General features: G+C 44.9%; 1 protein-coding gene across 1 annotated transcript in view; it reads right to left on the bottom strand.

Annotated features, from left to right (window-relative positions):
* LOC307076146 (protein kinase C-binding protein NELL1-like) overlaps window positions 1–17,191 on the bottom strand; it is a gene marked incomplete at both ends in the record, with an annotated part of 204,457 nt that overhangs the window by 136,969 nt on the left and 50,297 nt on the right. Inside the window, 2 exons of the mRNA XM_079737030.1 lie at window positions 13,120–13,248; window positions 13,744–13,831. Of these exons, the coding sequence (XP_079593156.1) occupies window positions 13,120–13,248; window positions 13,744–13,831 (217 nt within the window). The remainder of the gene's footprint in view (window positions 1–13,119; window positions 13,249–13,743; window positions 13,832–17,191) is intronic.

The raw sequence follows: 17,191 nt of genomic DNA, 5'->3' as shown, positions 1-17,191 counted from the left end.
TACGGGGAATGGGTTAACCAATTGTTAGTGCTTGGCACTTGGTTCTATGAACATCCTTACTGTACCGACGACGATATGTTGTATCTCTTTCTTCTGCCAAATGTACTTTGGACAAAAACGTCTTCTAAATATCTGTCATCAATGACTCACTACATTATCCATTTATCTGATAAACCAATGTCTTAGTCGGTCGATTAATATCTTAAGGATGAGCCTCTGCCTTTCCGTTTCAAGGGACAGACGACTGGCCTTGAGCCCAGCGTCCCCGTGGGTGGTGGCGACTGTGGGCAAAGCGAGCGGCTGGCCCGGCCTGATAAGATCAGCAAAGGACATCCAGGTAGGAGACACGCGTGGAAATAATACAACCTAAGGTCACCCAAAGGCGCCACGCTACTCTCACAGGAATCATCTCTGTCACAGCTCAGTGGCAAAACAAAGGCAAGCACCTGTGACGATCGCGTCTGTGGCTGCAAGGACACGCGCACACATGTACACCTCGCACACGCACACACACTTTGCGTGCACGAGCGCGCACACACACACACGCACGCACCATCGGGCGGCACCTGCTGGTTTGAGCTTGGCTCTCAGCTGACAACCAACTAGGCTTTTTCTTTTTTTTTTGCCGACTGGCACTGACGTGAATACACAATGCGACGCAATTTACAACCCTCCCCCAAACACGGGTGAGCGACACAGGGAGAAATACAACCCTCCCGCCGGGGGAATAAACCACCAAGAGAAATGCCGTCTAAAACTGCATTAATTACCCATCATGAGGTACCCAGATTTACGACGGACCGCTCCCCAGTGTGGGAGAGGGATGTCTCCCCCCCCCACCCTCTGCTCGTCTCCCTCCCGGGGGACGTGGATGTTTGGGGAGAGAGCGAGTGCGTTCGGGGCGTTTGCATACAGGTAGGGGTTCGGATTAGGAAGTCAAGACAAATTAATTATTGAAGTGAGAGGAAATGACGCCCACCTCCCCCTCTCCATGGCAAACAAGGACCCTGAACTTAGGTGTGTGTGTACCACTTGTTTCCCCGTGCCTCCGCTATTCTTCCGCAGTCGGTGTGGGTTGTGAGTGTGTGCACACGAGAAGAGGAGTGTGGTGGGGGGGGGATAAGGAGAGAGGAAAGATGGTGTGTGTGTGTGGGGGGGAGTAACGAGCACAATGTGATGAAACCTCCATCCTCCAGAAAGTCACTTTGATTCATTCACCGGGGCTCAGACGCATCGCACTGTAAAACCAAAAGCCTGAGTGATAATAACCCGCTGGTATCAGACCTGTAGGCACCAGACGCCTCTCCTCCTCTTCCACCACCCCCACCCCCAACCCCCACCCGGCCGTCCTGCGTCGAGGAGGCGGCTCCGGGAGCAAACAACCTCAAACCGGATTCATTTAGCAGGGAGATTGAATAAGCCTGCACTGCATTCATCAAAAGACTCTGCCTTGGTTGTTCCGCGTGTCGCCTCGCCTCAGAGACGCACACAGCACCGTGAGACGGATGAAAAGCTCCGCCGGCGCCGCGAGTCGAGACGCAAAAGAAGCATTTTCTCTCCGTTTTTCATATATATTTCACACGGCTCTTTCTCCGGTAACCCTGACTAAAACAAAATGACAGATTGCCTTTTGGTGCACTCATCCCGGGTTCCTTTGATCCGCGTTGCTTAACAGAGAGGAGGATGAAAAAAAACATGAAATCCTGTTTACAACTTAGGAGTGCATCGTGAATCGCCGTGGTGACAGTCTAAGTAGAGTATCTGTCAGGCGGCAGCCATGTCACACTTTAGTGCCTTCACTGGTTTATGATCAGCAAAATTATATATTTTTTGAAGTCCCCGGTCAGCCAGATCCAAAAATGTGTCTATAAATTCAAAGTTGATGTTGTAGCCGTCCGACAAAGTTTTATGCGTTTTTTTATTTATTTACTATGATAAAATAGACGCTGTCAAAAACGGCTTGGATTTTCTACAATGAATTATTAAGGCTTGAACTATGAAGTATTATTGGAGCCAAACAACTGAGCAGCTGAGATGAGGGGTGCAGAAGTAAGAGCGCAAAGAGCACGTCATTCCTGAGCGAAAGACTCGCAATTGCGGCTCGTAACGGAAGATCCAAGCCATTAGCAAAAACATCACATTTCTTTTTTTTCGGTGAGAGAGTATTCTACCTCAGGGGTCCAACTATCATTGCATGAATCCACATACCGATTTGCAGATGTGCATACACTCTCCACAACTTACGGGTGCAACAGCACCATTTTAGCACCATAAACACTGCAGCAACTGTAGCAAAAATGTATACGCATGAGTTTCTAAATGTGTGATTTGTAGAATAGGATTCATGCACCTGCGATTGAGAACTCTACAAGTGTGCAACTCCTAAAGCATTCTCCTCTGTGATGTATAAGTGATTGATACACATGGGTCACTTTTCTAAAACTGAAACCACACTGTCGCAGGTATTCAGTTGCTTTGCTCCAATAATACCTTCACAGTTTCCCTGATGGGCCATTGAGTGTCATTGTGGTTTTGTTCAGCATTATATATTGCCCCCGCTCCCTTGTAAAATAAAAATTCATTACATACTATTATTACAGGCAGACTTGCAAAGCGGTTGGCCTATTAACGCCACTAACTCAGAGGTTCTGAATGGGTCGGAAAAAACGCGATTTGTCACAGGTCTCTCTAATAACACTCATTTGGGGTCTTCCCCTTTTGTGTACCGGGGCGAGGCTAGTCGGCTTCTCTTCGCTCGTATAGTCGGCCACCTGTGCCCCCGTACATGAAAGGAGCGGAGGCGGAGCCATAATTAGTGTGATGAGTGACACCTGTGGTTGTCCTACGGTATGCCTCTGTATACATCTCTAAGTATGTATACTTAGACAAGATTAGCTTGTAAGCCAATATATGTATAAAGCATCAAAAGCAAGACACCGGCTACATTGCTCAGCCTATTTTAATGAGTTGTTTTTATTCAGTGATTTACAATCTGAGACATGTGGAGTACAATTATTTTATATTAAATGGACCCATAATTAGTGTGACGAGTGACACCTGTGTTTGTGCAACATTATGCCTCTGTGGAAAGAGATATACATAGACAAGACTGGCCTGTAAACTAATAATAAAAAGTAAAAAGCATCAAAAGCAGGATTACGTTTACATTTCTAAACCTGATTCCTTTTTATCCAGTGATATTAAGTTCTGTGTCATGTGGAGTGAAAGTATTTTATATAAAATATACATCAAATGAATTTAGATGAATACATAAAGGACTCATTGAAGAATCAGTTGAGAAATGTGAACTTCAAGTCTTGGCCTCTCAAAGATGACGGCGTTTGATACACCGCAGCAGAGGGTCAGAGCAGTCAACGCGGCGGCCATGAATATCAGTCAGTGATCTATTGAGCCAGGTGTGATCTGAAATGTTATGTAAAGGGTGTGGGACTGGGACATGAAGGCTAGTGTCTGTGTCTCATCTTTCATTCACTACAGTCGCTCAAAGCGCAAAAGCTGTATGCTTTACATTCAAGCACGCATGAGCACATTCACACTACGACGAGTTAGTGTCCACCACACAGCTCAACCACTTAGTGCCTTGCTCAATGACATGTCAACATGGCGGAGATTTCAACCAACCTACTCCTCAGTTGCAGAGCGATTAGTTTCCGTTGAGCTAAACCAGTAAATGCAGTGTTTTTACCACAGTGTATGAAAGAGTCAGAAAATAGACTTCTAAATCGAGGCTACCAGGCTGATCAAAGCTAGGACTTGATTCCAGCTGGCGTGGATTACAGCAGGGTGTACACCTTCGCTATACGAAGGTGTACACCCTGACCAGAGTTAAGCCACAGTAGTCAATATAGCCATTAATTCACTCAATGCCATTACTGTTCCCTCCAGAATCGTTGCTTTTCTTCAATACGTGTCGGTCTAAAAACCCTCTCCCACTCTCACACTGTCACCCTGCCAGGACGCCAGCCAACCACCGCGAACACACACCCACCGCGGAGAGCAGTTGGATCCTCTCCTCTCAAACATGACATAAAATAAATTTGGATCTCTTGGATAAAGAAAAAATGGCAGATGCTCCTTAATAGCGCCAAGGAATATGCAGATCCGTTCTCTGTGGCTCTTTCAGAAAGAGTAGTGACGGGGGAATGAAATTGGAAGAGGTTGATTTCGTGACAGCGCTCTGAACTGCACAAGGGTATGTGTGTGCGTGCGTGCTTGCCTGAATGCGCGAGTGTGTGGGTGCATGCGTGTATGTAGGTTTGTGTATGTGCGTGCTTGCTTGCGTACGGTCGTGTATGTGCGTGCCATGCATGCGCGCCTGCGTCCGTGCGTGCGAGCAAGTGCGTTTGTATGTGCGTGCGTGCGTGTGCGTGTGCGTGCGGTAGCGAGTGGTTCCCGAAGTGATGGAGGTAACGGCGGTGACGCAGGCAGACAGAGGAGGGGGAGATTACGCTGAGCGCTCATCTCCATAGTAATAAGCACAAGGTCAGCCGCCTCCCCTTCTAGAGCACGTCGGGAGGTTCGAGGTCCCGGAGATAGTGTGACCAGCTGACACAACATGTAATGCCTTTGGAATTATACTCAGCCAAAGAAAAAAAGATATGAAGCACTGGGTTCTTTTCTTATCAGTATCTGTGAAGGAATAGGCAGTGATGGGCGGCAGGCCAAGTACGCCAACCGTAAAGCGTGAGTCGGTATCTTTTCCCTAATGTGTTTTATATCATTACAATATATTGACGTTCAAATGTTGTGGAATAGGTGTTTTATGTTTTTTTTTTAGGGTGCGGCATCTGGCGGCATATGGCTCAGGAGGTAGAGCGGGTTGGCTGGTAACCGGAAGGTTGCTAGTTCAATCCCCGGCTCCTCCTAGTGTCGAGGTGTCCCTGAGCAAGACCCCTAACCCTAACTGCTCCCGACGAGCTGGCTGTCGCCTTGCATGGCTGACACCGCCATCAGTCTGTGAATGTGTGCATGAACGGGGTGAATGTTCGACAGCATTGTAAAGCGCTTTGAGTGGCCACCAGTTAGAAAAGCTGTATAAAAATGCTGTCCATTTTGTGTCATATCTCCACGACAATGAGGCTCGAACCCTTTGGCTGAGCGTGACGTCTAATGGGCGCTGCATTGTCCCAGCCCTGTTCCTTGGAGCCCCTATCAGCACGCCATCTAGAGCTACGTATCTGAGATCAGCTCATCAGCTGCAGTTCCTTGCTAATCATACACAGAACTGAATCTCAGACCGTGGATTGGTAATCATCCATGAGAGAGTGGCTCATGCGCCAGTGTTCTTGTTTTTGTTTTTACACTTGTGTGTCTGCTATTATTACCCTTCTGTCTCCTCCCTCGTTCACAATGATGTGTTGTTTGTGTGATACACTGCGGTCCACTGAGAGCCACGTCTAAAGTTCACTCCATGCCATTTAGTTAGGATGCCCTAACAACAGTACACACAGGATTATTACTTTCCACCTTGCAATAAGCCGCCCAAAGGCTGTAATAAAAAATAAATATATGTCAGGATAGATTGTAGTGGAACAAATTGAACATAAGGTTACAGGGCCATCGTAATGAAGGTAAAAGCAATTACAGGGGACTCATGATAGCATCAAAGTAAAGGAATGGCGGGGTACACTGACCACGTCCACATTGTGACGGAGAAGAGGCCTTGTGGTTATCTGCACAGCACAGTCTAGAAAATACTCCACTACATGGAAATGAAACTGAATGGCTTGCTTCTCAAGGTGTTTACGTTTATTCTGTGGGTTAATTTCCCTGCTTTCTCTGTGGAGGACAGGGAGAGATACGCGGTGAGTGAAGCAGACAACCTTTCTCACTGTCGGTGTGATAATGAGCCTGAACAAAGGAGGGCCCTGGAGTAGGTTATGATGAATTGCTTAAAATGTCTTGTAAATAGACAAGTCCTGCTTCTGAAAAGCAGAGCCACTCACTGTTCTTTCTACCCCATCTAAGATGAATTGTTAAAAAAGTACTTGCATCAGCAGCACACTATCTTCTTATAGAGTGTGGTGCGGCTTACAGAGAATTGCCAAATTCAAATAGGATTCCCAGAGACATTACCAAAGTGGTGGTGCTTTTACTGGGAGGGAAGAATGTATCTTAACAGCGGAAGAAAACCATATTACATGTCAGAGTAAAACAGATTGATCATATAGACACACACACACACACACAGCCTTATTAGCAGAGCTTAGTGGTAGTAGATCTGTGCTCAAGGATGGGGTCATTTCAATATGATCTGCTCTTAAAACACTATTAAACAATTACCAACCATCTGTTATTTTAAAAAAACTAATATAATACACACTAACCAACCATCTGTTATTTTAAAACACTGTAATACACACTAATCCACCATCTGTTATTTTAAAACACTGTACTACACACTAACCAACTAGCTAGTCTTTTAAAACACTGTACTACACACTAACCAACTAGCTATTCTTTTAAAACACTGTATTACACACTAACCAACTAGCTAGTCTTTTAAAACACTGTATTACACACTAACCAACTAGCTAGTCTTTTAAAACACTGTATTACACACTAACCAGCTAGCTAGTCTTTTAAAACACTGTACTACACACTAACCAACTAGCTAGTCTTTTAAAACACTGTATTACACACTAACCAGCTAGCTAGTCTTTTAAAACACTGTATTACACACTAACCAGCTAGCTAGTCTTTTAAAACACTGTATTACACACTAACCAGCTAGCTAGTCTTTTAAAACACTGTATTACACACTAACCAGCTAGCTAGTCTTTTAAAACACTGTATTACACACTAACCAGCTAGCTAGTCTTTTAAAACACTGTACTACACACTAACCAGCTAGCTAGTCTTTTAAAACACTGTATTACACACTAACCAGCTAGCTAGTCTTTTAAAACACTGTATTACACACTAACCAGCTAGCTAGTCTTTTAAAACACTGTATTACACACTAACCAGCTAGCTAGTCTTTTAAAACACTGTATTACACACTAACCAGCTAGCTAGTCTTTTAAAACACTGTATTACACACTAACCAGCTAGCTAGTCTTTTAAAACACTGTACTACACACTAACCAGCTAGCTGGTCCTGCTTCTCCATAGAGAGGGAGGTGTGACCCAGAGCGAGCCTCGGTTACAGAGCCTCACCAGCCGGTGACAATGACATAATTCCCCCCGTTTCCCAGTTCCAAATAGAGGCTCTTGTACGTGGCCCCCACTATCCAGCCTACCTTTAATTTGACAGTGGGGGGGGGGGGGGGGGGCTTGGCAGGGGCGGGCAATAGAGCTATTGCTGTCCCCTTTGAAAGATATCACCCGTGTGTCCGATGAATTATTCAGAGGAAATAATTCCGCCGTGGTTCCTGTGCGGTGGGACGAATGTCTCGCCGCCTCCGCCACGAGGACAGCCGGGGAAACTCATGCATAAAAGATGAAAGGTTTGATAGCTGGAGCCATGGACCCGCGCGGTCCGTACGCTGCCTGGCTCATCTGCAGCGGGTCTGAGGGCCGGCCAAAGCCTCCACTGGGAGCTGGCGGCATGCGGGCATTCTCTGTGATATCTGTGCCACATGAAACTCAAAAAAAGGAGACCAGCGCTAAAATTAGCCACTGCAATGGGTGCCAGGCTAGCGTGCTGCAACTCGAGTGTGGTGAGGTACTGGAGGTTCACACCCGGTTCACCTTTTGTTTTGGTCTTCCAAAGCTCCGATTTCAAGGTACATTTTTAAATTTGTGTTTTTAAAGCCTTCTTTTTTCTCGGCAGCCTAAATGTTACCAGTAATACATTTTGCACTCATCTGTATTTTTACATTTTCATAATCCCCCCCAACCATGCTCCTTATATCAGAAAAAAACAAATATATATTTATATATATTGTGGGTGTGAAGGCAGTTGAAGTCTGCCACAGCAAGCTCTATGCCTCCGTCCCACATTCCCTGTTCTCCCTTTCCCTCTCTTTTCCAGGCAGACCTGTCTCCCACATAAGAACACTGACGGATCCATTTGAGGGGAGCCAAGCCCCTTCTCCTGCCCAATTGCCTGACACAAACACGATAACATTTCAGTCGCCCCATATCAAAGATTGGCATACTCCTGCCTTCTAAAACAGGAGTAACATGCACATTGCTGATATGCCACGAATAAAGCAGGCTGTGGTGAAATGTGGATCCGCTCCCTGTAATTTTAGCCTTTCTGCCTTCCCAGGTACCCAGAAGCTCGGGACTGAAGGAAGAGCCATCCCAGTTTCGGGGTTGATTGCCTTTTTCACTCACCTGTAATTAATTCCCCCTTCACGGAGGTAAACACGAATCAGATAACATTCTGAAACTATCACATTGTGTAAATATTGATTTTAGATCTTGATGTGTGATATTAAACAAGATTTTGTTAGGTTTTGATTTATGATTATTGACAGAGTGGGTCTGTATTATGGTATGATTCTATCTAGGGCAGCACGCGCAGTATTGCCAGAATACTGTAATTATATATGCTAATGAAATGCACTGTTATGCAAAGGTATGTGAGAATGATTCACCTTCTGCAAAACGTACAAAAGAAGCAAGCATAAATAGTACAAATGTAAACCAAAAGGCTTAGCGGCGACTAGCGTCAATGCTATACCTTTTAGTCCGCATGTGTATAGATTTAAGCACTAATCATTCTCCAACTAAAACAGGGTTTCTGCGGGGTTCAGAGGAGCACAGAAAGCATCCAAGATGGAGTGCATCAACAACAACAAACAACAGAATAACCTTCAATGCCTACTGAGACTAAAGAAAGGCTTTCTTTCGAGAGACTATAACCTCTGCCTCCCCTTGTGAACCATTGATTGTGAACCTCATATTTATCATTTGGGGGTTGTTTCTTTGCCTTCTATTTGTGTGAGGTTAATGCCTTGCAGGCATAACAAAGGGCCAATGCACTACGTTTAGCACCCATATGCGTTTCCCCAAGCCTCTTAATCTGGTCACAAGTTTGGGCAACAAGATTATGACTTCCTATGAAATTGGAGGATTTGACGAAAGGGAAAAAACAATAACAGTGTCCTTTTCCATCTAGCATATTTCCGCAACTTCAAAGATCTGTCAGAAGATTTTAAGGTATGTGAGTGGCGGACTTCGGAGAATTTCTATGGCTAAAATGTTGGATCCACACGCCAGAGATGAGTTATTTGAGAACCTCCGGAATAAAGTGATTTCAGGCTTGGATGCCGGTTGGGCACAACATATTTCAGTTCTTAAAATGCACACAAGCTGACATGTGGTAATAATAGGCTGATTCCACCACCATCACGAGAACACAGAGAATCTACGAGTGTAGGCCAGTCCAAAAGTTGCTTTAACTAAAATAATAAGCCCTATTTGGATTTAGTCCGTGGGATATTAGTGTCGGCCATGTTCAAATCAAGTCATAAACGCTTTCAGGATTCAAAGACGAAATTATGCCAGTAACAAACTGCATGATTTATCTGGTTTTATTGGTTCATAGCAGAGGTCACTAAAACACGGAGCTCATTACAGGTCCGGACCCAGACGCCGTCCTATTATGACGGATCAATTATTGAGAATTATTACGTTTTGACAGAGTGTGCTAGTTTAACTGCCATTACAGGACTGGTTTAACAGCCCAGGAGCCTCACCGACCAATTGCATGTGTTGTAAATCATCCCACGTGTTGCTGCTCAACCAATCAAATCTGTGCATTCCAAGGCGGAGACGTTTAGAGGAAAGTAATTTCACATGCCGCGCTCTAAATTGAGAAAAAGCAGAACGCGAAAATAGCTTTAAATCCACAATAGACAGTTCCTTTGTCCCACTGGCAGTTCAAAACCAGTATATCTCTTGAAGCAGTGAGGCAGCGTTAAACACTGAACAGACACATATTATTCCAGCCTCACCAATGAGCATCTTTTCATGTGAATGGTCCCGATGCCCTCCAAGCCCAAATCCCGGCAGGACGAACTAGAGCTCACTTCTCTGACTGAGCCAGAGAGAGTGGGGGAGTGGGATTTAAAGGGGTGATATCATGCCACCAGGTGTGAGTGTGATTAGTCATTACAAGCTGTATAAAAATCGGCCCTTCCCTGTGCCTTAGTGACATCACAAGGGGGCGTGTCCACCTAGATGTACGCCGGATAGATCAGTCTTACTACTATCTATCCTATCATACATCAGGTTGGACACGCTTACTTGTGACTTCATTAAGGCACAGGGAAGGGCAGATTTTCGAACGGCTCATAATGGCTAATCATACTCACACCTGGTGGCATGATATCACCCCTTTAAGGGAGAAAGATTGTGAGACGGAGAGAAATTAGGCATTTAGGCTCTACCGTCTTTACGATGTGTTGTGATTGCTGATTAAATGGGTCAAGAGTGTTGAGGACAATAATGTGAATAGAAAAGAAGGAAGTAATACTCGAGGAATAGCCTACCTTTTATAAAAAAAAATAAAATAAAGCACTTTATTTTAAGATGGATGTCTTTCACAAGCTCCTGCCATTATGCGTTTTTGTAAATGCAGTCCTTATTTCACTTGAAATGAGAGAATTCAATTTAATCATTATAAGTACTAGAAGTACCTCATTTTCTATGTGAAAACATCACGATAAGTATTATTAACCCTATCTACTAGGCTTTTTCAATATATAGGAACTGAATCATAACACTAATGCTAAGTGAGACATTACGATGTTCCGGACCTAAATATTCTCAAACTGGACCTCTTTGAATTTAGTTTAATGGTTGCTCATACTAACTTAGGAGGATATAGGTCATCCACTCCCTCAACTAGTGGTTGTGCCTACTCCATAGCACAAAAGAGATGCCTACACACAACCTGCTGTTGAAATTAAAAAAAATCTATCAAAATTTTCTCATCCATGCATCAGTCATCGGCGCAGCATGTCTTCTGGATGCAAGGAGTTTTTTTTTAATTGTGCATTATGTTGGCCACAAAAAATGAGATTTATTTTACTTAACACACATAACTGCATCATCTCCCTTGTAACATGGTCATTATTGCCATTGGAGAAATGCAGCGGAAAATGACTAACGGCGAAATAGGGGTCTGCTATAGAAGAATAAAAAGTGTATGATGACACGGTGGCTTTATCTCATCAATGGCTGAAGATTTAGGAAGCATACAGAGAAAACACACAAGAACACATACAAGTCTATGATAAAAAAGCAGCCTCCATATTAGATTTTGTAGAAGCAACAGTATTTTGAAACCCAGTCGATGGGATGGCTACAAAACGCACACTGAAAAGTGTATCTGCGCCAACATTAACGCCAGATCAATTTGGCTCACACACATAGTTTGCTCGCAGGATATTCCCGGTTGCGTTGTACTGTCACACCACAGCGTATGAGACCGTTTCTGTTGGAATTCCCCAGAGCCCGATTGAAATCAGTCACACTAAAACCTCTCTTCTGCCGCACACATCAGCACTGTGCATGAGCACATAAGTGCATGTGCCCGAGCACATTAGTGCACGTGCACATCAGCACCGTGCACGCTCACATCAGCACTGTGCACGCTCACATCAGTACCGTGCACGTCCACATCAGCACCGTGCAAGTGCACATCCGAACCATGCAAGTGCACATCAGCAGTGTGCACTTACACATCACCATAGTGCACCTCATACACACCTGAGGTGCACATACACACCGATGCTGGACAAAGAATCTTAGGGGAAACAGTGATATCCAATCCCTCTCTCCTCGCAGAAATGACCACCAACATCCCCACAGAATCATTAAAACACACCGCTGACCCCACAAGCTCACCCTTCAATCATACAGCTGGAGTATACAGTGTGGCAAAACAAAACCAACAATTAATATATACCGTCTACGCATTGCCTGTAGCATGTTTCATTAGCAAATAAATATTCCCCTCCAAAAACAACAACACTTGATTACAACCCGTTTGCTGGTCTTTCCCCCTTTAATACATTTTTTTTATTTTTAAGGAATCCAGTTGAGGTTCGATTGGGCCTGAAGGCTGTGAGAGACGACGCAGGGCTGGTCGCTGCCATAAATCAACACGGCAGTGGGCAAAGTGTTAAATAGGTCATGACGGAAAGCTCGGGTCTCGGGCTCGCTCGTTCAATATTCACCCTTCCCTCCCTCACGGCTTAGACCCCCTGCCTTCACACGGTCTGGTCAGTGGGGCGGGCTGGTGGATACCAGGGGTGGATAACAGGGCGGGGGTGGGGGGTAGTTGGGGCGGGGATGCCATCTTCCAGGGTAGACTGGTGCATCGCCTATCTTTTCATCGATACGTAAAGGAACAGAAGGAATCCAATAATCTAAGCCCAATGGAGTCACACATTGTGTGGTAGCGGAGCACACCTGATGCTGCGCTAATATCCCGTCTGACTCCCTATCTGCCTAAATGAGAAACTGCTGTGTTATTATTTTCATGAGGGGCACATTTTCATTTTGGCTCTTTTTTGCGTTGAGATGATTAACGATTTGCTCCTGTGGATCAACGCCCATCCAACACTGAGAGGCACGCGCATCAAAGCACGCTTTGGCTCACATGTGTGTTCAAACCCACACACACACACACACACACACACACAGACACACACACAGTATGCACACACACACACACACACAGTATGCAAAGGACTCACAATTGTGGCATATCTCTTGGGTAAATGCAACAAAAATACAATGTTACATAAATAAGGTCAATGTTAAAGCAATTTAAATTGTGACGAAATGATGATAACATTACAAGACACATACATTGCATTAAGTAACCGTTGAACCACCCAGACACACAGGCTGAAGTTACAGCACAAAGCCAATTAACAGCTAAACCGGTCGTCCCAATGTTACAGCAATTATAAGGCTGGGAGGGTAGACGCTGTCTGATGAAGATGCATTGAACATTGGCAATCGAAGCCAAATTAATTGTAATCAGGAGTGATGCTGATATCCTGTGACCGAAAGGTGTGACATTGATAACACTCAGAGAGCATGCATATTAAGTTGATCACCGTGTGACTGCACGGACACGAATTCTGGTGCACACACGCACACACACGCACACACACATTAATTATTTACCTCGAAACAAGAAGGCTTTGCTGCTGTTGTGTAGCCCCGCGACTTGGGTAATTCCATAGGTGGCATTAGCCAGGTCAAGTTCATTGATGATATCAATCTGGTAATCTTGATCTGATCCAAAACCCAAAACTGTTGAGAGAGGACGTCCAACAACAGTGTGTAACTGGCATGATGAAGAAGTACATGCAAACATATTGCTTTGACACATAGCCTACAGTTTATACAGGGAATTCAAATTGACATTGTTATTCATAAAATGTGAATTATAGATGTGCAGAAGAAATAGCAAGTATACTACCGAATTGCTAATGATTAAATAAACGTTTATTTTTGTTTGGTGTGGGTTTTTTTTTTAAATGCCAACACCTGTTTTCTTCATGGGCTATGTGCGCTATGCGCAGGAATAACCCTGCAATCTGCAACGCACAATTTTCGACCTTGTTTCAGTGCAAGAAAATAGTGTAAATAAACAGTTCGTTCTAATGTGTGGTCGAACCGCTAAACGTACAGCCTGCCTGCGCGCAAAGACGCAGATCCCCGGGCAGAGAGGTACCCCAGCAGACCAGGTGTGGACTAAAACCAGAACGCCATCCTGGGTGTCAGCTGAACGCCTGCGGGACTTACCTGGTTTTGTGAGGAAAAAAAGAGGTATCAAAGTCACCAAAATATCCATTTGTGTTTGTTTGTTCTGCTGTACAGTTTCCCTCTGATGCTCCCGATGCCCGTGCGCGTAACCGGCAGTCCTCCACCGTGCCCGCTGCGATGAGACTGAACCTCGGCGCTCCGCTCCACGGTGCAGAGCAGCCGTCCGGGCCGTACCATTAAGCGGGAGGAGGGGAGCCCGTGGTGCGCTACAGGATGATCTTATCTCAGGACAGGGGTGTACTCGCTACTATGCCATAACGCTGGTGCAGATGTGTGTTGTTTTTGACGTTGAAAAAGTGAGGATGGACATGGTGGAGTTAGGGTTAGTGCGTAACGCAACTTTGGTCCAGGCCACCCCCTTAGTAGACAATGCAAAGGTCCAACTCTGGAGGTGAGAAAGGCGACCCAAATAAAGTCAGGAGAATAAACGAAAGGACGAGAGCATGATTCTCTGTCATTAAATGGGTGATATCATGTTTTTTTTTTTTACTTTCCCATTTGCTTTAGTTATATGACGTATAGAAACTTCTAAGCTCGAGCCAGGGGCAGCATTCGCGCCCACCGAGAATGCCCCTCAATAAGTGCGTGAAACAGATCGTTTGCACTCAAACTTTATCTTACTACTATAATAGCAGGCCTGTCGCAGCAGTTACTCAAGTTACTCAAGTGCGCATGTGCCAAGCGCGAATGCATATATACACCGCAAGCACGCACATGCGCACGAACATACACGAAACGCACACACACTACAGCATACACACACACAAGCACACGCACACACCGCACGTCAACACAAAGGCAGCGACACATACACGGAAGCACACACACACACACACACACGCTCACACACACGCACAGATAAGACGTTTAAGGCTCCGCCATCAGATCCCGCTTAGGTAAGAACACACACGCGCGCGCACACACCGCGGCGACACTCGCCCAGGTAAGACGTTATGTTTTTAAACATAACGGCTCCGCCATCGACAAATTCTCCCAGCCTGGGAGAATTTGTCGATGGCGGAGCCGTTATGTTTAAAAACATAGACAGAATAGACCGAATGTTTTATCGGGAGTCCCAGGTAAAACATTCTTTCTATAGACTATATAAATTGCGATAAAATAAGGGAAGAGACAATTTCTCACCTCAACAAGAAACGGCAGGTCGTTCATTTTGTCATATAAAAACTGTTAAATTCAAACATTGCGCCAACCAGCATATCAACACACAAGTGAGGTGATCTTAAAGAGACCGTGTCCCTATAACACAACAAAACATGTCAATAACACAGTAGGCTATGGTGAATTATGTCTATAGAGTCCGCCACAAGACTACACTTTACTCTCCCGAAATGTCTTTACACTTTGTTGCGCAAACTTAATACTACTCTCCTCCTTGAGCCTCCCGAAATGTCTTGCGATATTGATCTCCCCCTTTCCCCCCCTGTGGATTTTTTTAGGTGTTTTATTTTTCCTATGTTTTGTTTGTATGCTATGTGTGACTGTAGGCTACTACTGCCTGTCTTGGCCAGGACACTGGAAGAGATGTTTAATCTCAATGATGATTATTCATTTGAACTAACCAATAGTTGTTGCCTTGCATTTTAAAATGTCAATGCACTTATCAGCCCTGAATAACAGTAAAAGCTATTTAATAATTGATTTGCATGCAAAGTATACCACACTTTCCATTGAACAATTACCCCTGTTAATTACGAAAACTCTAGTTTCCGTAAAAGTATGACGTCTGAGGCTTTGAGTGGATGGTGCTGAAGTGCAGAAGTCGCGCCCACCGGCTACCCGCCATGTTTACAACTCTTTGTGAATCCGCCGACACACGCAAAAAGCATTCGACCAATCACAACAGAGTTTGCTACTCGACGCTGAAATTGAACAGAAATGAACAGTGTGAGAAAAATAAGTGGTATTTTTAACCCCATTCTAGTAGTGCCCCCAAATGCAATTATGAACCTCTATTAAAGCATGATATGGGATCTTTAAGGTAAACGCATCACATCTCAATGGCATTATATCGAGACATGGAACTTATTGGGTCCTTTTAAATAACCCGTGCGCCTTCCTTTAGCGCTGCTGAGAATTGCCTTTGTTGTCATTTAGTTGATTAAACGGCCCATCGTGCAGAATAAATGTTTAGCTATAAGTTATCGAGGTCCTCCTCCATCAGCCTCGTCCTCCAACCGTTCTCCTCCCTGGGAGCGTCTTGTGGATTTACCCCTGCTTCTCTCCCAGCCCCCCTCTCCCCCGAGACCCGTCCTTCTTCAGAAGCATCCACCGTGCCCTGGCTAATCGAGTTAGTGTGCATTGTGGAGGAGTTGTGTTTAGTTATGCAGCAGCAACACCAGCACACAACGCATGGGGGGGGGGGGGGGGGGGGGAGGACTTGGAGCAGACAGTGCCTCGTGTTCATCTCGTAGTGCGTGCGTCCTAAAGGTGTGTACTCTCTGAACCGTAATGGGCACTGGGCAGGTGAGTGCTAGGCCGAGGGATGATGTTGGAATTGCTAGGAGCGAAACCCGTGAGACGCTTTTCGTAGAACATTAACTTATCAACTTATTTAGTCAAGGAGGATCGACGTGGATCTTGGTGGAGCTTCTCATAGCTGTGTGATGTATGTCCCTAACGTCACAGTGTTTGTGGATGCTAGTTGTGCTAGAGGAGAGGCTAGTGTTGGTGGCTGCCCTCGAAAGAGGGTTGAGCTTCTGGGACTTTTATATTATAATGGCACTGGCACATTTCATATAGAGTATCACTCATTATGACGCTCACACTCAATGAAACATATTGCACCGTTAACGTGGGTCATAACCCTGGGGATAGCACCTCCTCCTCAGTCATAGACCACTCAGCACCAAAAATCTAATTTATTTGATCTTCAAATGTGAGCTGAAACAGGAGGGTTCACTACACCTACTGCGCGATGACCTTGAAAGTTAAGAGCATTATTTTTTTTTCACTCATTATGAGCCCAGAATTTTATGAGGCCCATATGTATTGATTCTTTTTCACCAAGGATGCATTTATTCAGGTTTGATTTCTATATTTGTTAATGTATGTATTGTACATGGGACTCAAGGACTTGGGTAGGTCAACCATCATCTACGCATGAATGCATATCGTTATATCTTGTGTACATCGCTTGTACCCTAACTTGGCGAGAAAAGGGAGAAAGGACAAAGGCAGAGCAAGACAGTCAGATGTAGAAATGCAGACAGGATTATCTTTCCAATTTAGTATCATTGTGAATGCTGCACATTTTGATGCCTGTCATCATATGCCATTGGGATTTCAGAAGTCGTGCCAGTGGGTCCCTCTTATCAGGCCCCAATGGTGCCCGATGCAGCCCCATCACAATTTAACTCAAAGAGGGGTCCCGAAAATCATATTTTCCATGGATCTTAACTTGCCCGAC

This window comes from Pollachius pollachius, assembly GCF_949987615.1.
Source record: "Pollachius pollachius genome assembly, chromosome: 5".
NCBI classification, from domain to species: domain Eukaryota; kingdom Metazoa; phylum Chordata; class Actinopteri; order Gadiformes; family Gadidae; genus Pollachius; species Pollachius pollachius.
This window is presented reverse-complemented; position numbering and strand designations above follow the sequence as displayed.